The sequence below is a fragment of the Camelus ferus genome, chromosome 5 (assembly GCF_009834535.1).
Source record: "Camelus ferus isolate YT-003-E chromosome 5, BCGSAC_Cfer_1.0, whole genome shotgun sequence".
Taxonomy (NCBI): Eukaryota; Metazoa; Chordata; class Mammalia; order Artiodactyla; family Camelidae; genus Camelus; species Camelus ferus.
In genome coordinates, this window is record NC_045700.1 from 89,914,949 (window position 1) to 89,939,996 (window position 25,048).

Here is a 25,048-nt window from a genome sequence, read left to right on the forward strand (position 1 = left end):
CTGTCTCAGAGGAACCTGATGCCAGGCACATATGTAGCTTTAGGTTTTCTAGAAACATTAGGAAAAAAAAATCAAAAGAAACAGGTGAAATTAATTGTAATAACATTTTATTTAGCCTAGTATGTCCACGATGTTATCAACTATAAATATTTAAAATTTTTAACAAGACATTATACATTTCTGAAATCCTATGAGAATTTTACACTTACAGCCCAATTCAGATATAAAATTTTTATCCAAAATACTTAGATATCATAATTTTATAGTTGAAAAAATAGACTTATATCCTCAAATTGTTCCAAATACAGTTAAAAGTTTTCCAATGACTGATCAGGTATCTTTAAATTTCAATTAAATAAAAATTTAATTGAATTGAAAATCAGTTCCTGGGTTGCACTAATCACATTTGAAGTGGCCACCTGTGGCTAGTAGCCACGGGATAGGGCAGCAAGACTGCAAGAGACCTGTCTTGGGGGTTCTTTGTGGCTCCTCCTACCCCTTGCCACTTGCCCAGATCTGGCTGGTTACCTCGGACCCTTCCCACCCCCACATCAGCTCCTCCAGGGCAGGCTTCTGGTTCCCCAAGATAAGCGTTGGGCTCTTGGACACTGTCCATAGAGGGAAGAGAGCCTGGCTCTGATGGCTTCCTGGGTTCTTTCGTGCCTCAGTCCATCCAAGCCAATTCTAGTCCCCGACAGGCGTTTCCCTCCGACCTAGCACCTACACGCGGGAGGCCCCGTCCCTGTCTGCGTTTCACGTTTCTGCTCCATGATCAAATGCCTTTACTGTAAAAAAAATAAAATAAAATAAAATAAAATAATAAATAATAATAATAATAATAATAATAATAATAATAATAATAATAATAATAATAATAATAATAATAATAATAATTAAAAGCATGTGGCCAGCGTGCTGTACATGAAGCCATCACTAGCCTCTGGCCAGTTTTATCGCGCGTGGCTCTGTGCCAAGCCCTTGATTGGAGCACCTCCTCTCACAAGCGGCCCTGCCAGGCAGGCGGACCGCCTCCTATACAGCAAGGCTCATGTGACCCCAGCACCACTGTGCAGCTAAGTGGCAGAACAGGGATTTGCACTTTCCACTTCATAACTCAGCAGCTCAAAAACCAATCAAGTCCAGTTCTTGACAGAAGGATCGAGCCCTTCTAAGACCCAGGATTTAAATGGCAGAAGGCTTGGAGGGTGGGGATCGGGACGGGTGACCACACGGCGCTCGCCGGTTCCCGCGATCTCCGCCTTCCGGGGAGCGCTGTGACCACTGGAGGGCGCCGCGCGGGTCAAGGAGATGCTCCCGCGGAGCTTCGGTCTGAAAGCCGGGCACGCCCTCAAAGGAAAAGCCTGGTCACGGCTTCCTCCCTTCACCCTGAGAGAGGCCCCGGCCCAGCCCGGACTTATCTGAGCCCGCAGCTGACCTCGTGTGGGCTGGAGATCTTTTGTATTACTCCTAAATTTGGAGGGAGATAGTTGTTTATAAACAGAGCACGAGGTAAGAATTCTGTGATTTTACTATATCTTAAGTCCTCTCTGAAAATGGAGTTCGTCTTATAGTTTTGGAGAGAGCAAGGGTTTCCGAGACGTAGGTCTGAGTTCTAGCCTTGTGCCAATAGCTAACTGACGCTGTGTTCGTTCATTCATCCACCAAGCATTTATTGAGCACATTCTTCGTGCCTGATCCTATGCTAGTTACTATAAGGGACACTGAGATGAATAAGGTTTGACTGTGCTCTTGAGTAGTTCCTTGTCCAGTTGGGACATAGGGAAGGATACATGATTATGGCTGTTTGTAAGGGGACACATTGTGAACTAGTCAAGGAAGGCTTCCTGAAGGAGGTGCTGCTTGACTGGGGCAAGTTTTGTTAGCTGAGGGTGAGGGGAAGAAGGCCATGAAGACAGAGGGGAGAGAAGGTACCAATGTCAGAGACAAGGCACCATGGCTGCACAGCTGCTCTGGGATGGCAGGAGTGTGGCAAGCCAGGGCAGAAGGGTGGGACATAAAGATGGAGGGTGAGCAGGGTTGGGTGAAAGTCCTGGAGGAGCTTGGAGGAGAGAGTCCTTGTCTTCCTTGTTTTTGGTATTGCTGCAGACTGGCTGTGAAGAATGGACTGAAAAATTGTGAGACAGTGAGCAGGAGGTTAAGGCGGTTGGAAGTTGTTGCAGCTGGGAAAGAAGAGGGGGAGCCGACTAGTGGGTAATGGAGTGAGACAGGAGGCTAGGCTGTGGGGAGAGATGTTAGGGAGACCAGATCTGGTGCAGACCAGGTGAGGGGGGCAGAACAGTCAGTGGCATAACCACCCCCTACCCCTTGGGGCCCTGCTTCAGTAGCTGATGGATGCCCTTCATCACGCTGAGATCAAGGCAGGAGACACACATGGGTGGAGTGGCTGACAGTGTGTGCAGCTCTGAGGTCGCTGAATTAAGGAGCATCAAGTAGAGATTCCTGGTATGTGTGTGAGTCTGGTGCTCCAGGGAGAGAGCAGGGCTGCAGGGGTACATGTTAGGGCCACCACCTTGTCCATAGCAACTGGAGGCAGGGTACTTCCACACAGAGAATGGGGAGTGAGGAGAAGGTTGTGTACAAAAACATGGCAGAATGAAGCATAAGAATAGAGCCCAAGATGGGAAGTGGGAGTTTCAAGGAGCAGAGGCAGTGGTCAGAGTTGAGTTTTGAAAAAAAATTGCTCTGGGGAAGGGTATATAGTTCAGTGGTAGAAAGTGTGCTTAGCATCAAGGAGACCCTGGGTTCAATACTCAGTACCTTCATTCGCTAAAAAAAAAAAGGAGGAGGAGGAAGAGGAGGAGGAGGAGAAGGAGACGAAGAAGACAAAGAAGAAGAAGAGGAAGAAGAAGAAGAGGAACAGGAAGAGGAAGAAGAAGAAGAAGAAGAGGAAGAGGAAGACGAAGAACAGCAAGAAAAAGAAAAAGATTGCTCTGACTAAAGAGTGCAGAATGGAATGAAGAAGCAGAAACCACAGGGCTGGAACAGCTGAATCTCCAAGGAGAGAGGGGCCTCTCGCAGGGTTCCCAAGAGGCTCAGATAAGGTCGTGACAGTTACAAGCATAGCATACCCAAGCAAGAGACATGGTTGTCCTCCCATAAAGAATGTCTTCATTTCAAAGAGCAGAGGTGACAAACTGGCCACTTCTCTGTTTTAAAACATTTTGAATTAGTCACCAACATTTTCTTTTTCTTGTCTTGTCTTTTTTTTTTTTTTTTTTTTTGATGCAATTGACATGTAACATTGTATTTGGTTTAGGTGTATAATAGAAAGATTTGGTATGTGTAGATATTGTGAACTGATTATCGCATTAAGTTTAGTTAACATCCATCACTGCACATAGAGTTTTTTCTTGTGATCAAAACTTAAGATTTACTCTCTTAGCAACTTTCAAATATACAGTACAACTGTAAGTCATCATTGCTGTACATTACATCTCCAGGACTTATTTATCTTATAACTGGAAGTATGTACCTCTCCACCCCTTTCACCCAATTTGCCAACATTTAAAAATCAGAAAATTTCACGCAAAATTCCAATTTCTGACTTTGTTGGGAAAAATCATAAGCTCTCACAACAGTAGCCCTGAATTTTTGAACAGCAACACTGTAGAAGCTGATTAGCCACTGCTGTCTTTAGATGGGGCATCCCTCTTCATTTGTCATAGTCACCACCACTTCCTACTGCCTCTCTGACACTAAGCGCCAGTTGTCATTCACCATCCTGCTGAGCTAACACTTTCTTACCGCTTCACTCATTTCCACTACCTGTTAGCATTTGTATGTGACTCTTTTAGAAGTTTGGGGCACACAAGTGTCTTTATGTGAGGGATCAGCCAAAGTGCCTCTGTAAAATAATACTCACAAACACTCAATCTGTTTGTTTTTCTTGCATACCTCCTAGGGCAGTGACTTTCAACCTGAGCTATAGGTTCTTCAAGTGTTTAATAATTATACTTAATGTATTTTAACAACCATAGTTTAAGAATACGATTTTTTTTGAAAAATTCACGCATACACTCAAATGTGTTATCAATTAAATTTTATTTCAACCAGAAAACATTGACTCCTGCCACTACGTTACATTGTTTTGAGAAGGCCTCAGAAATGAGCTTTATTAATCACTATCCAATTGAACAGTAGCTTGATAGTGCAAGGCTAGTGGCTTAAAAATGTCACCATTTGTCACTAATCTTTGTCCAGGCTTTTTCAGTACTTTGTCTATTGAAACCGGTGTAAGACTGCAGATGGCGATCACAATTGCCATTTCAAATTAGATACAATAAAAATCAGGAACCTGTTGCTGTGGAGGGAGAGAGGAACTAGGCAGATGGAAGACAAGAATGGAAAACTTTTTTTTTTTTTTTGGATACTTTTCACTGTGTATCTTTTTATATTTGTGACTTTTAAACCATGTACAGTAGTAACTCATCCAGATGTAAATAAAAACCTTCCTGGTTCAACTTTATTATAAACCAGTGATTACTTAGGAATTCTTTATAATATGATAATAAATTGTTTCTGTGAGGGTTTATTTTGGAAGCTGGGCTTTTAAAAAACTTTGAAACTCACTTTTCTAAGAAACCGCTCCTCGCCCTGTCCCGACCCCTGAAGGCGTGGCTGGGGTTGGAGGGGCGCTGCAGGGAGACTGCCGATGCAGCAGGTGGCGCTGTGAGTCCCGCGAGCACCTCCCCACGACGCTCCCCCACTTTTTTCGGCAATGGCGGGTGGCGGTGGGGGTCCTTTTTCTAGGAGTGACTACTCTAAAGCCTGATCCTAGGTGCGGAAGAGTGTTCCCACTCCCGCGGTGTGCTGACCTCGAGGGAGGTTAGAGAAGATCATGGAGCATTTCGTGCACCCTTCCGAGCGAGCCAGAGCGGCGGCGGTCGCACGGAAGACATAGGCCAGGGGAGAAATCGCGCCGGGAGACAGGCAGAGCAGCGGGCAGCCCCGGGGCGGGCGGGGTCCTGGGTAAGAAGCGAGCCGGCGGCCTGAGGAGGCGACTGACTGAGCTGGGCACCGGGGGAGCCAGGAGGCGCGGCGGAGCGAGCGAGCCCGGAGCTGACAGATACACGGCGCGGCCGGAGCGGCGAGCGAAGGAGCGGGCGAGTGCGGGACGCAGCCATGATCACCTCAGCCGGTAAGTGCGACCGCAGCCGGCGCTGAAAGGGAGGAGCCGCCACGCCGGCTTTTAGCTGAGTCAGGGCCGGTGACTGGGCACCTCCCGGCGGAGCACCGGCCCGCGCGGCCGCTCGCTGCCCGAGGCCCACCCCCGGGCCGGGGGCTGGCAGTGTGGCTCGGCCTCTCTGCGAGTCCCGCGACCCTCGCTGGCTCGGGGGAATCAGGCCAGGTTGACCGCCTAGTCATCCCTCCCCAGGCACACCCCCGTGCCCGGACGAGGGGCTTCCTGGGCCCTTTTCTGACCCGGACGGGTTTTCCTTAATTCCATCCCTCCGGGAGTTGGCCATGTGGGTCCCGTCCGGTTCCAACTCTTCCTCGCAGGTGCCTGGGATGGGATGGTCCCTCTGTGCAGCCGGACAGTAAGGCAGCTTATGCTGCACTTCTCGACCTGACCCAGCTCCATTCTCCTTAGAATGAAATCTAAATTAAACTAGGCTTGACGCAGGTCTTTTCTGGGTCTTTTCCCAGAGAACTTGTGTGTTCGTTTCAGACAGCACCCCGAAGACAGTATTGTACTGAGAATCAATCTATGATTTTGAGGCTAGGTGCTCAGTAAACATTATGCCTTGAGAAAAGAACTCATGGGTGCGCGGAGCAGGTTTTCTCCACTTAACCACTGTGTGGGTATGTTCGTGGGATGACGTTTGAAATGGGAAAAGCTAAGAAGTCAGGCTTTAAGTGGAGATTCTTAAGCCCCCCAAATACAGATTTATTTGTACTTAGCTGTCCGCAGCCCTGCCGCCTTTTTTCTTGTTGCTCACACACCCTTTTCTAGTCCTGTTTACTATACACTTGTGCCACAAGTATTTTGTTGTAAACAAACTGGTAATCAGAAGACAGTATCTTGGACTTGTAAGGAGTTCAAAGCCATATGTTTATTGATGGAAACATAATAGTTATTTTTAAAGGCTTGAGGTGTCACCTGTACGTGGAATTAAATTTTTGTCCCCAGGAGGTATATAGGATTGGAGGATGAATTTTAGTTCAATATGAGGAAAAGCTTTTCCAGTCAGAGCTCTCTAAAGATAAAACAAGCACTAAATTTCTTGCCACTTGTAAATGTAGGCCTCGTGCATTTTCAGATCCATCTTCTTATCCCAAACCATCTCCATTTCTTGCCTGGTTTGCTTTGACAGCCTTAAGGGTTTGTTTTTCCTCCATTACATACATGTAGTTCTGTCTTGTAGTCGAGAGTATTCTTTTTAAAACCTTAATAACATAATATCATTTTCTTTGTTTAAAATCTCTCAGTGCTTTCCACTGTGTTTGTAATAATATTTAGACTCTTAAAGATCTACATGATCAGATTCCTGCCTTGTCTTGTACTGCTCTTCCTCACTATATGCTAATCATACTGACCTTGTTTCTGTTCCCTGAGTATGTCTCAGCGCCCTTACACACTGTGTTCCCCCTTTCTAGATTCCTCTTCCTCAAGTTTTCCCTTAGCGTCTCAGTCCTTACTCTCAGCTCAAATGTTAGTCTTTCCTGATCATTCTGTTAAAACATGCTGCCTCTCTCCCCCTCAGCTGTCCCATCCCTTCACCACAGTCTTGTTTGTTTACTTGCCTGATGACTGTCTTTCTGTGGTAGAATTTTGGGCGGGAAACTTGTCATTTTCATAATTCTTAGAACACTGCCAAGCAGATGGCAGAAGTTCAAAAGTATATCTTGAATGAGTAAATCAGTCAACTAATCAAATCAGTAAGTTAGTCCCTACACTATTTTAAGTAGAGGCTGAAAAAGCACTTGGTGGGAATATAATAGAATTTAAACCTAATGATTTTTTTAGGTCCTCCTCTGTGACTCTGTGATGATAGTGTAGTGTGAATTCATTACTGTCATTTGTTACATCTATTGGATTACTTACCAGCTTTTGCTCCAAACCGTCTGTCACCTGGTTTTCTGTCCTTTGGCTCACAATGGCTTAGGCTCTGTCCCAGGTGCTAAACAGAACCTAACAGGTTCCAGTTTGGATTATTCAGTTTATTCCTTCTGCACTTGCAAGGCACTAGGAACACAGAGGTGAATTCGAAGTCAACATGTACCGTTCAGTTTTTCAGGAAGTTTAGCTGGGAAAGGGAGTGGAGGGAGAGAGAGGTAGTTGCTGGAGAGAGATGTAAGAATGAATGGTTTTGTTTTTTTTAACATAATATAGGCACATAAAGGAAAATTGTGCTTAAAAGCCTTAAAACAATAGTCTCCCACTCATCTTTCCCTTTCTTTATCCAGAGGTAGCTGTTTTCAGCTTTTAAGCTGTATCTTCTGGAACATACCTTCATATTTATAAATATTATGCTATTTTAAATAATACTATAAATTGATTCAGCAATTTTAGATATCTGCTGACTTCATATTATGAAATAAGAGATTTTTTTAGCATCCCCAAACCTTCCCATTCCCCAGGTGTGCCACCCGCCCCCCATCCAAAGGAAAGTTCTGTTTTGTTTTTAAGATGGGAAATATTTGTGTATGGAGTGTAGAGTAATTGATTTACTTGTTTTCCATGGACAAAGGCTGATTTTTTAAGCTAGGACAACCATGTAACAGATTATTCATAAGGTGAAACCAAACAGGAGAGTATAAAAAAATCCATCACCTCTTTTGGTAAAAGCAGTTTGGTAAAAACATACTGGTGGTTGATAATAAGGGAATAGGTAGCATTTTGATAAAGTGTTCTGCTATTTATGATCTGTTCCATATCTAAAGCACTCTTGCCTGTCAGCTCTTCCACATTACTAGTTCACGATCCTTCTCCCCTACCCCTCAATCATTGCATTCTTTAATTTGTCTTCTCTTCATGCTGTCAATACAGCCTCTCTGTTCTGGGTTTGTTATACCAACCTAGAGTACCAGAAAGTTCTTTTTATCTGCTTTTAGAGTAGTAATATGCCCTAACTAGAACCATAGCATGGTTTTGTTCGCTAAATTTTGTATCCTTTCCTGTATGGTTCTCTAAAGACTGCTGAAGCTGTTTAGCAAACCCACACTTATCAGTTAGAAGTGGCTACATCTCCTAAGTAAAGTTGCTTTGACCCTTTTTAATCAACTCACAGTTTCAGCTTTGTTCCAGAATGATTTTAGAAGTACATGGAAAATGCACCAAAAAAAAAAAAAAAGAAGTACATGGAAAATGTATCTGAGAGACAGTTTGTTTCATGGTCTAAGGACAGTAATTTCCCATGTCTTTTTTTTTTCTCATAATCCCTTTGATATATTACTGTATTTCAAGGTGCATTCTTTTGGAGAGGATAGTTATTTCCTTTACAGTGTTAGCGCTAACACCTCAAGGTCACAAGGGGAATGCTATGCTTGGGTAATTGAAGTCAGAGCAGATCAAGATTGCTTCTCATTTATCAAAACCTTCTAGGTTACTTATGATACAAAGGAGGTACCTTAATTTAGGCATCTTGAAATAATTATTTTACTCTGTTGAATTGATGACTAAATACTCTTTTTTTGTAAATAGTTTTTATAACTTTTGGTTTATTTCGTGTGAATAATTTTATTCTAAAATTGTGTGGGAAAGTTTCCAATTGACAATACTGGACCCCATCCCCACAATTTCTATTTCAGTAGATCTGGGATGGGGCCAAGAATTTTTATTTTTAACAAGTTCCCAGGTAATGCTAATGTTAATTGGTCCAGGGACCACACTTTGAAAACCATTGAATTAGGCAAATAATGCAATATATGTGGCGTCATGAAAGTTTGATAACAGAGTTAATTCGTAAACCTTGAAATATAAATGTTTTCAGTTTTAAAGAAAACTATTCATTGCTCTAGTGAAGTCACCCCTCAGAAAATAGTTTTTTTCTAACTGTGATGTATTTTTGACTAAACATTAGTTTATCTTAGCATATATATTTCATAATCATGATATATTTTTGTCTTACAGCTGGAATTATTTCTCTTCTGGATGAAGAAGAACCACAGCTTAAGGTATGAGTTGAAGAAAAATTAACTGGGCTTAATATGAGTTCTTTGAAGCTCTTTGAATTTAGTGATATCTATCTATTTTCCTTCACTTAAAATAGCCATCCTACCCAGTCCATACCTAGTCACTGAAATCTAGTCCCAGAGGACAGTATTTTGGCAACAGCAGTTGGTTTTCCCTAGAGTTTAACAAAACTAAGGTAAATGAATCTCAGTATGGCACCTGGAGTCCCCCATTCTCCTCAGTTTCTTCATCAATGGAAATCACAAAAAATTGTTTCTTCTGTGTTACATTTTAAAACTATTTTCATGTGACAAAAATGTATAATATATTTCAACTGGCTCTAGGCAACTGAATTTATTTATATCCAAACCAGCAATGTAGAGTCTATCTTATATATATATTCAAAGAAGAAAAATGTTCAGTATGATAAGAAATGACATTGTATGGCTAGTCTGATATTTTATGATTGAAAACAGAAAGGAAGTATGTAAACCTAAGAGAAAATATAAGTCAGTTGGTAAATTTTTATATTTGTTATAGATTAAAAATTTTAGTAAACATGACTTATGATTTGGCCACTGATTTGTTGGAAACTTTTTCTTTATGGAAGTGTAATGATAAGTCTCTCTCAAAGTCGAATTTTGGTTTTATCTTCTACAGGAATTTGCACTACACAAGTTGAATGCAGTTGTCAATGACTTCTGGGCAGAAATTTCTGAGTCTGTAGACAAAATGTAAGAATTTACTTTATTTCTGTTCATTAGAATAAAGTGATGACCTTACTTATCTGTGGATGTGGGTCTTGTGGCTTATTAATTCATTTAGAAATTTGCTGCTACTAAATTGTGGCTTGAATATTTAGATTTGGGGTTTTTAAGGAGAACTACAGTTTGAACTAGGCCTATACTTCCTAATTTCTTTCAGAGAAGTTTTGTATGAAGATGAAGGTTTCCGGAGTCGGCAGTTTGCGGCCTTAGTGGCATCTAAAGTATTTTATCACCTGGGGGCTTTTGAGGAGTCTCTGAATTATGCACTTGGAGCAGGTGACCTCTTCAATGTCAATGATAACTCTGAATATGTGGAGACTATTATAGGTAATTATCTTCCATCTAGTAAGGCATTATCTTATTGGCTTCTGTCTTGCTCTGGTGCTTATAGCATTTTTTCTTCCTGAATTACTTTTTGATTTCATTTTAATTGAGAATTCATAATCTTCCTACAATAATTTTACACAGGCTGAGTTTTTAGATCTGCCTTCCAATTCTATGCTTTGTTATTTTTTTGTTGTAATGAACAGTAACATTAAGAACAGTAATAGTTAATGAAGACACCTCACAAAACATGTTAAGAATGAATCTAAGAAATTATTCAGAAATAGCCAACTTAATCAACCAAAGATAGTTATCTCAGTGATTATGATTATCTCTTTTCCAGTAAGCATACTGTTGTATGAAAAAAATTAGATTATTATGAATAAAAAAATTAAATGATAGCAATTTATAGAGTTGTTTCTAATACAGGAAACCATTATTGACTGTCTCCATTGTGCTAGGCACTATGCGGGTCATTTTTCATAGCATGGTTTATTCCACAGCTGCCCTGTGAGGAAGGAGCTAGCCCTGTTTTACAGATGAGCTAACTTGGGTTTCAAGATGATAAAGACACATGGCTGTTAAATAGGAGGGTCGGAGTTTAAAACCCTGAAGTTTACTCACTTCAGAATGCATACTGTCTCTACTAATAACCATTGTTTTCTGTTTTGTTTCTTTGTTTTTGAAGTGAGAGGGTACCACACAGGGAAGGCTTTGGGTTCTCTATCTTGTAAGTTGAACCAGCTCTGTAAGATTTTATTCAAAGCTTCTGTAGCTTTAAAAATGTTTGAAAACTCCTGATCTAGTAGATGAGCGAAGGGACTGCATACCCTTCAGACATGTCTTTATGAATATAAAGCTTTAGATCATAGTTACAGAGAGCCCGAGTGTGTTCTCTATCAAGAGTGTATGGTATAGATATTTTCTGAATTGCTGATTAAGAGGAGATCTGCATTATTCATCTGCATTTTCTCCTTAGAAGGGGAAAACTGGTGTTCTCTTTCAGAAACTGGGAAATGCACAATACAGTCCAAAGGGGTACTTTTCAAATGTCCCTGAAGTTCAAAGTAAGATTTTGTGTTCACACTTAACAATTTTTTGCCATTATGGTATGAAAGTATTGCAAGTAACTTTATGGTTTTTGTGGACTCATTGAATTGGAGTTTTCATTTGTGAACCCTATGTAAAGAACAGTTGATTTTAGAGAGTAAACCATATCATTTGAAACCACAGCACTTCCCCTACATTAAATTAGAAATGGGGAGTTAAATGCATTTATCTCTTTTCTTTTATTTGAAAGGTTTTTTTTTGATGAATGTTGATACTGTTTCCCAGCAGTGATCTGCAAGTGCTTGCAGTGTTACGATTTTAAGTGAATGCTTTTAAACAAGCCTTTGGTCTATAAAGGGCTATGAGGTGGTAGATGCCTTCCTATGTATCATCTTAATCTTAGTTTGTAGAAGGTGACTGTTGATTGGTAGACAGTTCTGTTTGCTTTTCTTTATGTGGAAATGGGATTCACCCTTCTAGTATTCTTCGGATTGTTAGAATGGATTTTTTTAAATGTCAGTGAGATTTGTTAGAGGATATAGAAAATAGAATTTAGGAAAGGCTTCCTAGGATCTTACTGAATATCATAAACAATACAGCCAGAAAATTCAAGACTAGAAATCTTCCAATTATGATAAAACTTCAGCTAGGAATGAGGGTAGATTCTGGGATACAGTTATGACATAAACCTGGTAAGTGAGAGCACAAGTCTCATTTGAAACCTGGGAGGTACCTATTTCTTTCTCAGTTATAAACTAAGGAAAGCTCCCCAAATGCAGTAAATCTGAGGTTTATTTCTGATGAGTTGGCAGTCATGTTTCCTCACAACTACATTTGGTTCAAAAAGTTCATATTAGGACCTGGTGAAGATTTTCTGCAGCCAAAACTATTTAAGGTCTGCTTTGTGATTGCCACTTTGTTCTTATTAACTGTACCTGAACCTGCATAATTCTACCTGGATGGACCCTGAATGTGGTATATTCTAATTTATAAAAGTCTTCTGCTTTGCCCAAAGTACAGACCTATTAATGTAGGCCATCTGGTAGACCAGCAATTCTTTATGCTAGTTCAAATCATTTCTGTTTCCTCAGGCTATAGTTTGCAGCTAATTAATCCTGTCCTTCTACCTTTCTCTTTGAAAAGGAGAGTGTCAAGCTAGTGAATTATAGAGGGAATAACTATTGTATATGTCATTCACCTTGTGTGGCTATTTATCTTCCCTATGAAGGTAGAAGAAGTCTTAGGGAAATTTCCTCTTTGGTTGTTCCTAAGAAGGTTAAGGTGTGATTGTAAAATAGTGTAAGTTGTAAATATGACACCCTTCAGTGTGTTGCCCCATTCTCCCCATTCATCTAAATTATTGTGAAATGTGAAAGCCAAATTGTGCACATGCACCACTGCATGAATTTTCAGACTCCCTGTTCAGGGGAGTGAGGAGGTATGTGTGAATAGGCTCACCCTACCTCACATTGAGACAGTGAATAATTTAGCTGATTGCTGGAAAGGTTTTTGGAAACTTTTGGAATTGCCTTTAGAACCTGTGGCACATTTCAGGTTGTTTCACCATTATGCTACCAAGATTGTTTAGACAGGATTTTTACTCTTAAGGATCTAATAGTTTCATTAATGTGAAGAAGTCCAATAATTTACTGCCATGTGATAATTTCTACAGTAGTTAATATCCTCAATAATCGTTAAGTGTTTGTTTTTGGAAATTAAACAGTCAGGAGTTATTTGTAGCCAGCTCTGTAGAATATGCAGCTTAGTCAAGTTGAATAATACAATTTTGGTCAAAATACTGACAAGACAGAAATATTTTAAATAATGTCAGCTTATTGAAATTAGTGTGTAGCCCTGCAGTGTAACTGTTATGAAGGGAACAATATTAATTTGAATGTATAACTTCTAGGATTTAAAAAGTTTGATATTTGGTTATTACTCTATAGTCATCCCATAAGTTTTCATGATTTTAAATGTAGGCGTTGTCTTTTCTAGTAGTTTAGCCCAATTTACAAGGTGATCAGAGTTATTTTGTTTTCTCCATAGCAAAGTGCATTGATCACTACACCAAACAGTGTGTGGAAAATGCTGATTTGCCTGAAGGAGAAAAAAAACCAATTGACCAAAGATTGGAAGGCATTGTGAATAAAATGTTTCAACGATGTCTAGATGATCACAAGTATAAGCAAGCTATCGGCATTGCTCTGGAGACACGAAGACTGGACGTCTTTGAGAAGACTATCCTGGAGTCGGTGGGTAGCTGATGTGATTGGTACAGGGACAGTTGTATATCTCTTCTTATAGTAGACAGCACCACTCTGTTACAGTGTATTGTGTTCATATAGTGATGATCCTGGTTGATCACTGAATATTAAATTGTTTTCAACTCATTTTTTCATGAAGACAGGGAAATAGGGAATTTTCTTTTAAGGTTCTTATCTAAAATGGTTAAGAATTTTGAAGTTTTATTGTTTAAATAGCAAATCTTAGGCTGCTTAGAATGACTAAAGAATGTTGATTAAAATAATTCAATTTCTAAATAAGCATAATGCTAAAATTAACCAGATAATGATGTTTCTTTAAATTACCTTTCAGAATGATGTCCCAGGAATGCTGGCTTACAGCCTCAAGCTCTGCATGTCTTTAATGCAGAATAAACAGTTTCGGAATAAAGTACTGAGAGTTCTAGTTAAAATCTACATGAACTTGGAGAAACCTGATTTCATCAACGTTTGTCAGGTAATTACATTACATTGCTTTGCACTGTATTGCTGGGCTATGCCTCATTACTTTATATTACATCACATCACTATGTTATATCATGTCACTGTAAATTCATACATGTAGCTCAGTTGACCTTCACAACAGCCTGTGAAAAGGTACGCATTTATATTCCACTTTACTGATATGAAACTGCATCTCTCAAAAGTAAAAAGCTGTTTTGTTATAATGCGTTCTTTCTATGTATTCTTTTCTAAAAAGAATTTCAGGAATAAAAATGATCTTTGGTTTCATTGCCCGAATACAACCAAGACCTTTGGGTATATTCATCTCTTTTCATGTATGAATTTGCTTGCATACGTTAAAAAAATTAAGACAATGCAAAAATTATATATAAAATGAAAAGTGTATCTTTCCCTTTCCGTGGACTTTTTCCCAATTAAAAGATGCCTAGGTGTTTTTCCTCCACTTACTAGCACATGTGAAGCTACCTCATTCATCTCAATGGCTACATTGTTTTGTTGCCTGGAAGTGCTAAATTTGCTTTTTAACAATTACCACACTGTGTAAGTTCTTGTATTCTGCTTAGAGTATAGAAATTGATCACACATTTGGCTATTTTTTCACTATAATGTGTTATTAGAATTTATCCTCTATATTTTTAAACTGTAGATTAATACATCCTTTTTTTGAATGTTTTTTTGATGTTCTTCTTAAAAATTGAAGTATGGTTGATTTATAGTATGTGTTTTAGATGTGCAGCAAAGTAATTCAGTAATATATATATTTTTTCAGATTATTTTCCATTATAGGTTATTATAAGATAATGAATATGTTTCCCTGTACTGTACAGTAAATTCTTGTTGGTTATCTATTTTATGTATAGTTTTGATGTTTTTTAAAGCAAGTGGGAAACAGAAAAGGCTGGAAGAAAAATATCCTCCATTACATCACCCACAGTCTACTTAACATTTTAGTGAATTTCCTTTCACTTTTTTCCATATAGGTTTTGGGAGTTTGGTTGCTTCTAAATAGTTTTTAATAGTTTTTTTTAATAATTGTTTTAAAAACCTCATATGAAAAACAAATAGTCCTCTGCCCTCTTCCTCTGTGTGTCTGTTTTATTCCTCAGAAATAATTTTGTTTCTTTTAGTTATCTTATTTCCTGTCCCTTTAAAACTTTCTAAAGATTTATTTTACATTCTTAAAGTATATTTTTGAATAGATAATATTACATTGACATGATCCAAAATTGATAAAGAACCAAAGTATATTCAGTAAAAAGTCTTTTTCCCACTCCTTTTCTTTGGCTCCCACATTCCTTTCCTTGGAAGCAAACAGTATCAATTATATATGTCCTTCAGTTTAACATTTTTCCATGTTTTAACTCTTCTCAAACTCTTGTTCATAGTCTTTCATAATTGTGCAGTAGTCATTCAGTGGGTGTACTTTGCCCTTCTTAACCAGTCACCTATTATTGGTCATTTATTTTGTTGTCATTATTTCCTATTCTTAATTTATAGTAACTTTAATTAATATGTTCATTTTGAAATTGGGTTATTTGCTACTTAAGGGAACAAGAAAATTTAAATTAAATTCTTAAAAACCCTAAATTCATTGGATAGTTTTTGTTAAAATACGTGGCAGAAGAGTAGAAAGAGAAATGCTTCGAAACGGTCATTTTAGTGCCTCTTGTCCTGACCCAGCACAATACAATGTGTTAAATGAATGAATGACTCCTACAGTGTTGTTAAAGCAGAAAGTACAAGTTAAGGAGCACTTGATAGTGATTTAGGGATAAGATTTAAAGAAGGCAAGATTCATTCACCAACCAGTTATTGAATACTGCTAATTGCCAGGCACAATATTAGGAGCCGTGAATACAATTTGTATGGATTTTCTTATGGAAGGCAGATACCATTTTCAGGAAAACCTTGTCTGGTACCAGGATCAGAAATGGATGCTAGACCACATGCCTAGTCTGCCCAGTTTGCCTACGCTTATATTTTAAGGTTTCCTATGTTGTTGACTATCATTCTCTAAGTTTCTTACAGACAAAGTTTTCAATTACTATATAATTATTCTTTATCTGCATTTCAGTGCTTAATTTTCTTAGATGATCCTCAGGCCGTGAGTGATATCTTAGAAAAACTGGTAAAGGAAGACAACCTCCTGATGGCTTATCAGATTTGTTTTGATTTGTATGAAAGTGCTAGCCAGCAGTTTTTGTCATCTGTAATCCAGAATCTTCGAACTGTTGGCACCCCTATTGCTTCTGTGCCTGGATCCACCAATACGGGCACTGTTCCAGGATCAGAGAAAGACAGGTATAAGTATCTTTTTCTGTGGCAGAACTAACTAAACAATCTTTATTTCATTTTGGGAATAGATAAAATATATACAGTCAATATAATCTAAGAATAAATTTCACCATTAGCTTTCATAGATTGTAAAATCTTGTAAAGGCTATTGCTCTGTTTTGTGCTCTGCTGGACACATTAAGGAAAATCAAAGAAATGGACCCTTCTGGAAAGAAATGGAAGTGATTGTCTGATGAGGGGGTCCTGCCAGATAGTGTGTCCTATCTAATCAAGTCAATTAAAAATCTGAGATGGGGTAAGTGGGCTAGATTTTAGATGTTTGGGTTAGATATTTGGACAGTAAGAAACATTCTCAGTGTTTTTGCACTTTTTAAAAAAAAACTAATAAAAATTACTGTAATCCAGTCATCTTGTTACCTTTATTTATTTAGGTTTTTCTTTCATTTTTTCTCGCAGTGTTTTGTAGATTTCAGTATAGAGATTTTGTACATTTTTCCCTAAATCTACTCCTAAAGTTTATTAGGTTTTTTGATGCTATGGTAAGTAGAATGTTTAAATTTCAATTTCTAATTGTTTGTTGCTAATATTATAGAATTATAGTTGATTTTTGTATATTTATGTTGAATCCCACAACCTTGCTTAAGTCACTTATTAGATCTAGTACATTTTTTTAAATAGATCCCTTTATAAAATTTTCTGATTGGAATCATGTCATCTGCGAATAGAGACAATTTTACTTCTTCCTTTATAACTTTTACACCTTTCCCCCCCTTATTTTTCTGCACTAGTTAGGATTTCTGAACATCCTTACTTTCTTCCTAATTTGTAGGGTAATAGTATTTAGTTTGTTTCTTTTTGATTTGAAATTTTCTTTTCTCATCTCCTTTTCTTGTGTTTATTTGCTCTCATGTTCCTTCTGAGTTAATCTTCATTTCTGAAATAATTATTTTTCTTCTTTCATTCCTAGTTTTTCCCTAGTTCTGTTATTTCATTTCTGAGTTTTTCTGTTTCTGATAGTAATCTTTTACATCTTATACATTTTTCTTAATGTCTTTTACCTCTTTAAAAATAATTTTGTTCTCATTATATTGTATGGGATACTTTGATCCTTTACTGTGGTTATCTTTACTGAAATTAGTTTACCTAAATTTTTACAAAGGAGGCTTATTTGGGATAGTTTTTTCTAATTTCATTGTTCTTTAGAACTTCCTCTTCTATTGTGTTTGTGGAGTATATTAAACAAAATGTCTTCTTATGTTCTGAGATCTCCTGGCTCTGTTTCCTTTCCCACTTTTATTTGGGCCTGTTTCTGCCTTCTTAATTTGGATTCTGTGTCTAACATTTTCTCCTCAGTGCAGTGCTTTGATCTAGAAAGCGGTGTCGGCTGGTTAGTTTTAAGAGTTCTTAAGGCCCCAACTGCTTCACTTCAAACTAGTCTTGTAACTGGTGGTGGTATGTCTTCAGCTGACTATGTTTTAGGAATCCGGGAAATACTTTGTCACCTGGTTTTGTTGTATTTGTTATCCATACATTTTGCTAACATAGTTAGTTGCTTTGCGTGTTTTTATGAATTTGTTCGGCAGAAATTCGGTAACTGGCTGCCTCCATCTTATTTTACAATCTTTTTTGTTAATGGCATTACTTTTGAAATAATTAACTGTCATTTTTCCTTGTAAAATATTTAATTTGGATGTGGTCCAAATCTCTAATTTGGAAAAAAAGAAGTCACCCATACCATTCAGAAAATATTTATCACATTAACTGTTGGTTCTCTTCTTTTTAGTGACTCAATGGAAACAGAAGAAAAGACAGGTAGTGTACTTATAGTAAAGACACCAGAAGTGGTAAGTATGCTTTTTGAAGTTGAGGTTGCTATTTAAACATATATTTCCACACTGTATTGTAAATTATTAAAAGTGTTACATACCTGCTTTTATGGAGATTTATTATTGCTTGATACCAAAGTTATTTCATAAAAATGGATTTTCTATAAAAAGTAAAATTTTAAAGATTGACCCCAGAAATCATTTGACTTAGAAGAAATGAAATCCTTCCTTAAATCCATACCAAAGAATGAACTCTGTCCAGAATGACTGAATTAACTGTCACAGGGTGAGAAGAAAAAGTATGGCCTCTAACAAATAAATGGCAACTTACCAGAGAGGTTACAGTTTAGTTGTCTTTATTTTTAATCTTCATGGTGTGTGGAAGAGTGGAGCAAGGATTAGAGTAGTGATCTGTTGAATGTCAGTGTTTCCTCCATCAGGATTTTTGGTATCTGATTATCAGGTATATAAATTTCAACTCTTCTTCACCTGGATGGAGAGTTGTGTTAGTAACCTGGAAGTTCATGAGATCATACATGTGTGTTGATTAAAGATGCTTTTAATTTTCTCAGCTTGGAGTAGGGAGTTTCTTACCTAAACTTGAGTTGGCTCTGTATAAAATAGTTTTTCTTGCATATCATCAGTAATTATTCTTTTACAGTTTTTTAAATATTAAAATATTTTACATTGAAAGTGAGTTTGGAATGAATTGCATTCTTTCATCAAGCTGGTATCATATCTCAATGGCATTAACAAAGAAACTATTCTTTCTTGCAAATAAATGATATATGACTTTTTTAGATCCTACTGTTAAAGTATGGGTTCTGTTGTGTGTATGACTTAATTTCACTGGTTTAGAGCTGTTAAATAAAGTTGGCTTAGTGGATTTCAGTGATATAGTAATTTTCATTCTTGTTTGTTTTGGCAGAGTCCAGAGCCCAAGGACCAGACTTTGAAAATGATTAAAATTTTAAGTGGTGAAATGGCTATCGAGTTACATCTGCAGTTTTTGATACGAAACAATAACACAGATCTCATGATTCTAAAAAACACAAAGGTAGGAAATTCATTTATAATGGAGGCTTTTTTCTTATGTTTCTTTGTTGAATAAGTGCTTATACTTATTTCTTACTGAATAATTTGTTGCATTTTATTTCTGATCAAGGAAATAAGTAAGTTAAAAAAATAAAAATGGGAGAAACACTTGATCTTGTTGGAGGTGAAAGGGAATTAATATTGATTGATCTGTTTTTTTGTGCTAGTCTCTCAGAGTTGGGAACTTTAGTGGCTTTTTCCCCCATTTACTTTTTTTTAGCTGACTTTTTATTTTATGTATACATGTAGCATTTGGACCACAATCAGAACATTAATATAGATTGTTTATATGTCTGTTTTTCCCACTGAACTGTGAACTCCTTGAGAACAGGGCTTCTTTACCCTTATACTGTAACTTCCGTTGAGATATTGATCCTAGCAATTATTAATTTTAATTTTTGAACAAGTTATCTATTTATCTGGTTCCAAAAATGTTTTAATATGAAAAGATACATAGTATGAAAAATCCTTCTTCCTTGACTGTGTTATTTACCCAATATTCTTTCCCAAAGTCATTTATTCTTTTTTTAAAATCTATATACTATCCCATTACTAAACAGTTGTTTGATTGGAACATATTTGTAATCATGCTTCTCAGGATTTTTAAAATAATTTTTACAAATGGCAAAAGACAGAATTACATAATTGATGTTTATGAGTTTTTTGAAGCTTATCTTTATAATACAGTCTCATCAAAAATAAGCAAAATTACTTTGGTGACTGCCAGAGGTACAGTGCCAGAAGAGTGCAGCATTGCTCTTCAGGTTACCCCAAAACTTGAAAACCTTGGGCAAAGTACTGAAGAGAAATGGCAAGTTAAACTATTCGGAAACTGAAAAATGGAAGCCTGCCACCTAAATTCCTGTATAAAATCTACTACTGACCTCAGATTAAGACCACAGATAAAACTTTGTTTGACTTGCTAATTTTTATAAATGATTTAATCTTTATAAAGATATATCCAAGATTCATATTTTAAGTATCAATTCAGGTTATTCATGTTTTCACCATAAAACAGGGCCTCTTATTGTGTGTTCACATGCGAGCTTGCATGTGTATGAATACTTTGCTAATGATAAAAATCTGTGTTTGGTTTTGTAGGATGCAGTAAGGAATTCTGTATGTCACACAGCAACCGTTATAGCAAACTCTTTTATGCACTGTGGGACTACCAGTGACCAGTTTCTTAGGTAAATGTGCTTGTAGGTTTCCACTTCGGTTAAAAATTTCCTTTAAAAGAGACTGTTGACATTATTACATGGATGCAGGGAACTTTTCAGCCTACCAGTCCTTGATTTTAAATTCTATTTTTACCATTTTATGTTTTTTATTGCATTTTTATTTTTATATGCCTACTTATTTTGAGATTAAATTAATTTTATTAGTTTCCTTGAATATAGATTTTTGAGTGAACTATGTTTAGCTAGGAAATTGGATGCAGTTTTGCTTTCATTCATAGTAGAATTGCATATCATGCATTTTTTTTTGAAGTCCTTAAAATATTAAGAACAACTAGAAGATAAAATAGATCATCAGTAACTTGAGATACATGAAATAAAATGATTTGTGACAGTTCAAGGTAAAATTTTAATGCTTTGACTTTACTGCTATAAAAAGAGAATTCATTTCAATAGTATTGCTAAATTTTCTTTTCTTACAGAGATAACTTGGAATGGTTAGCCAGAGCCACTAACTGGGCAAAATTTACAGCCACTGCCAGTTTGGGTGTAATTCATAAGGTAATATATGCCGATCAGTGTGAGCAGGCATTAGAATAGAAGCACGTTTTCTGGAGTTAAGAAAAAAATGAAAGTTTACTGTAATTCATTGACAAGTACATTTTGTTAAATCGGACCAGTCCTCTTACAGGGAAGGATAAAGTAAGTAACAAATTTGTGTCTGTTTTTTAATAAAAAGTGGAAATCCTTTTCCTGTGAAGACTATCTAAGCCATTTCTCGGGATGAATTGAAATAAGTTGTTTGCATAGTCTTAAGATGAATTTGGGGAAATGTTATAAAACAAGGGGGAAAAAATTGAAGCACTTGTTTCTAACGAGGATATGACTGCATCTCTTAAATTAAGGCTGTCTTCTCATTGGAGTGATAAAGTTGCTTGGGAGAGAGCCCCACTTTCCTCCTTCTCTTTCAGCAAATGAACGTTCTGGAGGAAAGGCAATAATCATAGAAAATGTTGTCTTTTTTTTCCCTCACTTTCTCTTACTGACATCTTTGTGGTGCCTCAAATTTACAGGGTCATGAGAAAGAAGCATTACAGTTAATGGCAACATATCTTCCCAAGGACACTTCTCCAGGATCAGCCTATCAGGAAGGTGGTGGTCTCTATGCGTTAGGTCTCATTCATGCCAATCATGGTGGTGATATAATAGACTATCTACTTAACCAGCTTAAGAATGCCAGCAATGATGTAAGTATTAGAGCAGAGAACTAAATTCCCATTATTTAAGAGTCCAGGGGAAAGTATTTATATTTGCCAAATTATTTTAGTGAATTAGAAATTTTGTAGGATTACCAAATCACTACTGTTTTCATAGAATCTTTTCTTTTAAAGGTAATTTCCTTTCCTTCTCTATAAGCTAAAATTGTGCTTCTCAGTCCTTTAAATGTTGTGTGTGATAAGCAAAACAAAGTCCCAGATATTTATAAAATATATGTTATATTTTCATACTTTAGAGTCTTGTAATGTTATGTAAGTGACCTTAGTGATCATTTAGTCCAATCCTATTATTTTACAGGGAACTAAAGCCCAAAGAAATTGCATGCACTCTCTCAGGAATCAGAATTCTTGCTTGTTTTGATCTTTGATGATTTTTTAAATATAATTCTTTTGGAAAAACCTATTAAGTAGCCCTGTTCTTATTTTAAGGAACCTTGAAATAGAATTTTAGACTTTAACTTTTATGTTAGTCTCTTTTAGAAGGCCATTCAGAGAGTAGCTAAGTGAGCCAGAAAACTGTCCTACTTCTGTGAAAAGATTGAGGTCCATAGGATGGTCTGTCAGCTAATAAGCCCCCTATCCACAAATCTTATATATGTTTACACATATCTCTACCTTGTTTCCTCTGGCCTCAGGTACACATTTTCTTACCAGATAAAGCTTTTTAATTACCAGCAAAAAAACCTCTGCTGACCAACTTAACAAGCAATTTATTGGAAGTAGCTTATATAATTAAAGGAAAACTGGTGAACCAGTTCTCACAAAGGTTAAGAGCCAGGGCACTTCTAGGAATCTAGATAACAAGAACTAATGGGATGGTCTCTTCAGGGCCCTGACTGTCAAGATGCATGAACTTGAAATGTTTTTGGTCCTTGGGTCATTCCACTTTCTAAGAAAGATTAAAATTGCAAAGGAGTATCTGACCTGTCTTGGGTCACAGGCCCCACACATTGGCTAGGGGATGGCGGGAGCTTATTAATGACAGTCCCACCAAGATGCTAAGCAGTGGGGAGGACTATTCCCCAAACAGCATTGGGGTGCTATCACCAATAAAAGGATACTGTACGTTAAATGACAGATCACCACAAAATACTCTTCAGATTACGACTAACTTTTGCTCTTGCACCATTTTCTCCCACTTTCTTCCTGACTATGTTCCATTATGTACCTTTTTCTCCTCTATCTTCAGTCTCCTGTGCTGCATCCCTCAGTCGATAAGCATATCCAGGTCTCACCTATCCTGAAAAACATTCCTTGTCACTTGCTTCTCCCTTTTAGTTGTTGTCATCTTTCTCCTCCCCTTTTCATGATAACTTCTTGAAAGAGAGCTGTACTGTCTCTTTCCACTCTTTTCTTTCATTTGCTTCTCAACTCAATGTTATTTTGCGTCAGCAAGCACTGTTCTTTTGAAACTGAAATTGTTGAGGTTACCACTGGCCCTTTATATCCTTTGATCATACTCACTAGGCCAGTTGCTCTGCATGCCTAATATCACAGTATATTTTAAAATTAGAATAAAAGCTTGGATTTTAAGTTCAGTGTACCAAATCAGTGGAACCCATGCTTTTTCCCTAGATTGTTCGACATGGTGGCAGTCTGGGCCTTGGTTTGGCTGCCATGGGGACCGCACGCCAGGATGTATATGATTTGCTAAAAACAAATCTTTACCAGGATGATGCTGTGACAGGTAAGTGATTCTTTCCAAAGACAATGAACTGTGGAATTGGTGTAACTGTAGTATTTATTTTCTAACTTTATTTTGTGGTCTGTAAAAAATCTAGTGGATTTTTCTAGTTGTAGAGGGAATGAATTTTGTCCCATTTATCAAACTCATCTTATAAAAAATACATTTTGTGATATATAGGCTTTTTTTTAATGGTATATATCATGTAGGTCTGTCTGTATAACTGATTTATTAGTCTGCTTGTATCATGGGGCTATCCATACTGCTTGGTGATAACGTAAGGAAAATATTGCCATAATGTCACCTTTGAAATCACTGTAGGATTTGATGGTATATCCTATCAATATTTAAAAGGAAACTAGCTCTAATATCAGATGGCTTGAAAAAAATGCTGTCAGAAGCTAATGGTTGTTTTGATAGTTGATGCTAATAGTTGCCACTTCCAATAGAATATGTTTTATATACTTTACATACATAATTCTTATCCTTTAATGTTTTGCTTTTTACTTACTAGGGGAAGCAGCTGGCCTGGCCCTAGGTTTGGTTATGTTGGGGTCTAAAAATGCCCAGGCTATTGAGGACATGGTTGGCTACGCACAGGAAACACAACATGAGAAGATTCTGCGTGGTCTTGCAGTTGGCATTGCATTAGTGATGTATGGGAGGATGGAAGAGGCTGATGCTCTCATTGAATCCCTTTGCCGTGATAAGGTGAGATCACGTATTAGGCATCCTTTTCTCCTTTCATTCCCTCACTTTTCAGTTATTATCTCCACCATTTACAGAAACACTTAACTTTTTTACTGGATATTATCTCTGTTCCCGTCAGAACACCTGGCTACATTTGTTGGTAAAACTTCTCAAAAGATATATAAAGCGTAATAGAATTTAGGAAAGGAAAACACTAATTAGAAGAGGAGGAGGACTAATTTGAGATTTTGAATTTAATCAAGACTTCAGATCAGTGATTTTCAAGTAAGCAGATTCAGAGAAGTTCTTTAGAAATGTGTAAGTTCATTTCTTTTAGAAATAATGTTTTGGGGATGATTTCGTAATCATTTAATAAGATACAAAGTTTGCTTCATTATTTTTTCATCAGAAAAACAGTGCCAATCTCCATATTTATTTGGGTGAGATTTTTTTTTCCATTGCCTTTCGTTTTGTTCTGTTTTGTTTCTGTGATAGTATCGTGTATGGTAGGTGGGTAAGCTGTCCTCTATAATACTATCCTCTGTAACCTGATAAAAAATATCCACTGTTTCGATTTATTGATAAAAGTATTTTGCTTAACTATCAAATTCCGTATCTCTTTCACTCAACACTCAATTCCTGAGAATTAAGTGATAAGGTAAAAAAAGCAAGTTAGAATGTAGAATTAGAAGCAAGCTTCTTTGTTGTTTGTTTGACAAATGAAAGTTGAGTATCTTAGGGCAGTGAGTGTTGATACTGGGCTTGAGTTTATACTGTACTTTAGAAAGTGTGAGGCAGCATAAGCATGTTGACAGAATATTGGGAATTAAAAGCAATTGATTCCTCCCATTAGAGTCTTTTATTTCTCTGTTCGTTTAGAAAATTAGCAACCACAAAATGGTTCATCATTTCCTACCTAAAACCAACTCTCCTGGTGGATGGAACTAAGCCTGTAGAAGTTACATATATATTTGAAGTG

General features: G+C 37.3%; 1 protein-coding gene across 2 annotated transcripts in view; it reads left to right on the top strand.

Annotated features, from left to right (window-relative positions):
* The first annotated feature begins 4,897 nt into the window (after positions 1 to 4,897).
* Positions 4,898 to 25,048, top strand: part of PSMD1 (proteasome 26S subunit, non-ATPase 1) — an 80,755-nt gene continuing 60,604 nt past the window's right edge. Inside the window, exons 1-14 of one of the 2 annotated variants that reach the window (XM_032480459.1) lie at positions 4,898 to 5,158; positions 9,095 to 9,138; positions 9,797 to 9,870; positions 10,061 to 10,230; positions 13,324 to 13,529; positions 13,873 to 14,016; positions 16,099 to 16,325; positions 18,103 to 18,163; positions 19,074 to 19,202; positions 20,342 to 20,430; positions 20,901 to 20,979; positions 21,492 to 21,665; positions 23,271 to 23,382; positions 23,894 to 24,090. In XM_032480459.1, the coding sequence (XP_032336350.1) occupies positions 5,143 to 5,158; positions 9,095 to 9,138; positions 9,797 to 9,870; positions 10,061 to 10,230; positions 13,324 to 13,529; positions 13,873 to 14,016; positions 16,099 to 16,325; positions 18,103 to 18,163; positions 19,074 to 19,202; positions 20,342 to 20,430; positions 20,901 to 20,979; positions 21,492 to 21,665; positions 23,271 to 23,382; positions 23,894 to 24,090 (1,722 nt within the window). In that variant the 5' untranslated portion in view covers positions 4,898 to 5,142. Of the gene's footprint in view, positions 5,159 to 9,094; positions 9,139 to 9,796; positions 9,871 to 10,060; positions 10,231 to 13,323; positions 13,530 to 13,872; positions 14,017 to 16,098; positions 16,326 to 18,102; positions 18,164 to 19,073; positions 19,203 to 20,341; positions 20,431 to 20,900; positions 20,980 to 21,491; positions 21,666 to 23,270; positions 23,383 to 23,893; positions 24,091 to 25,048 lie in introns of those variants that run through there. The other variant, XM_032480460.1, reaches the window with a different exon arrangement.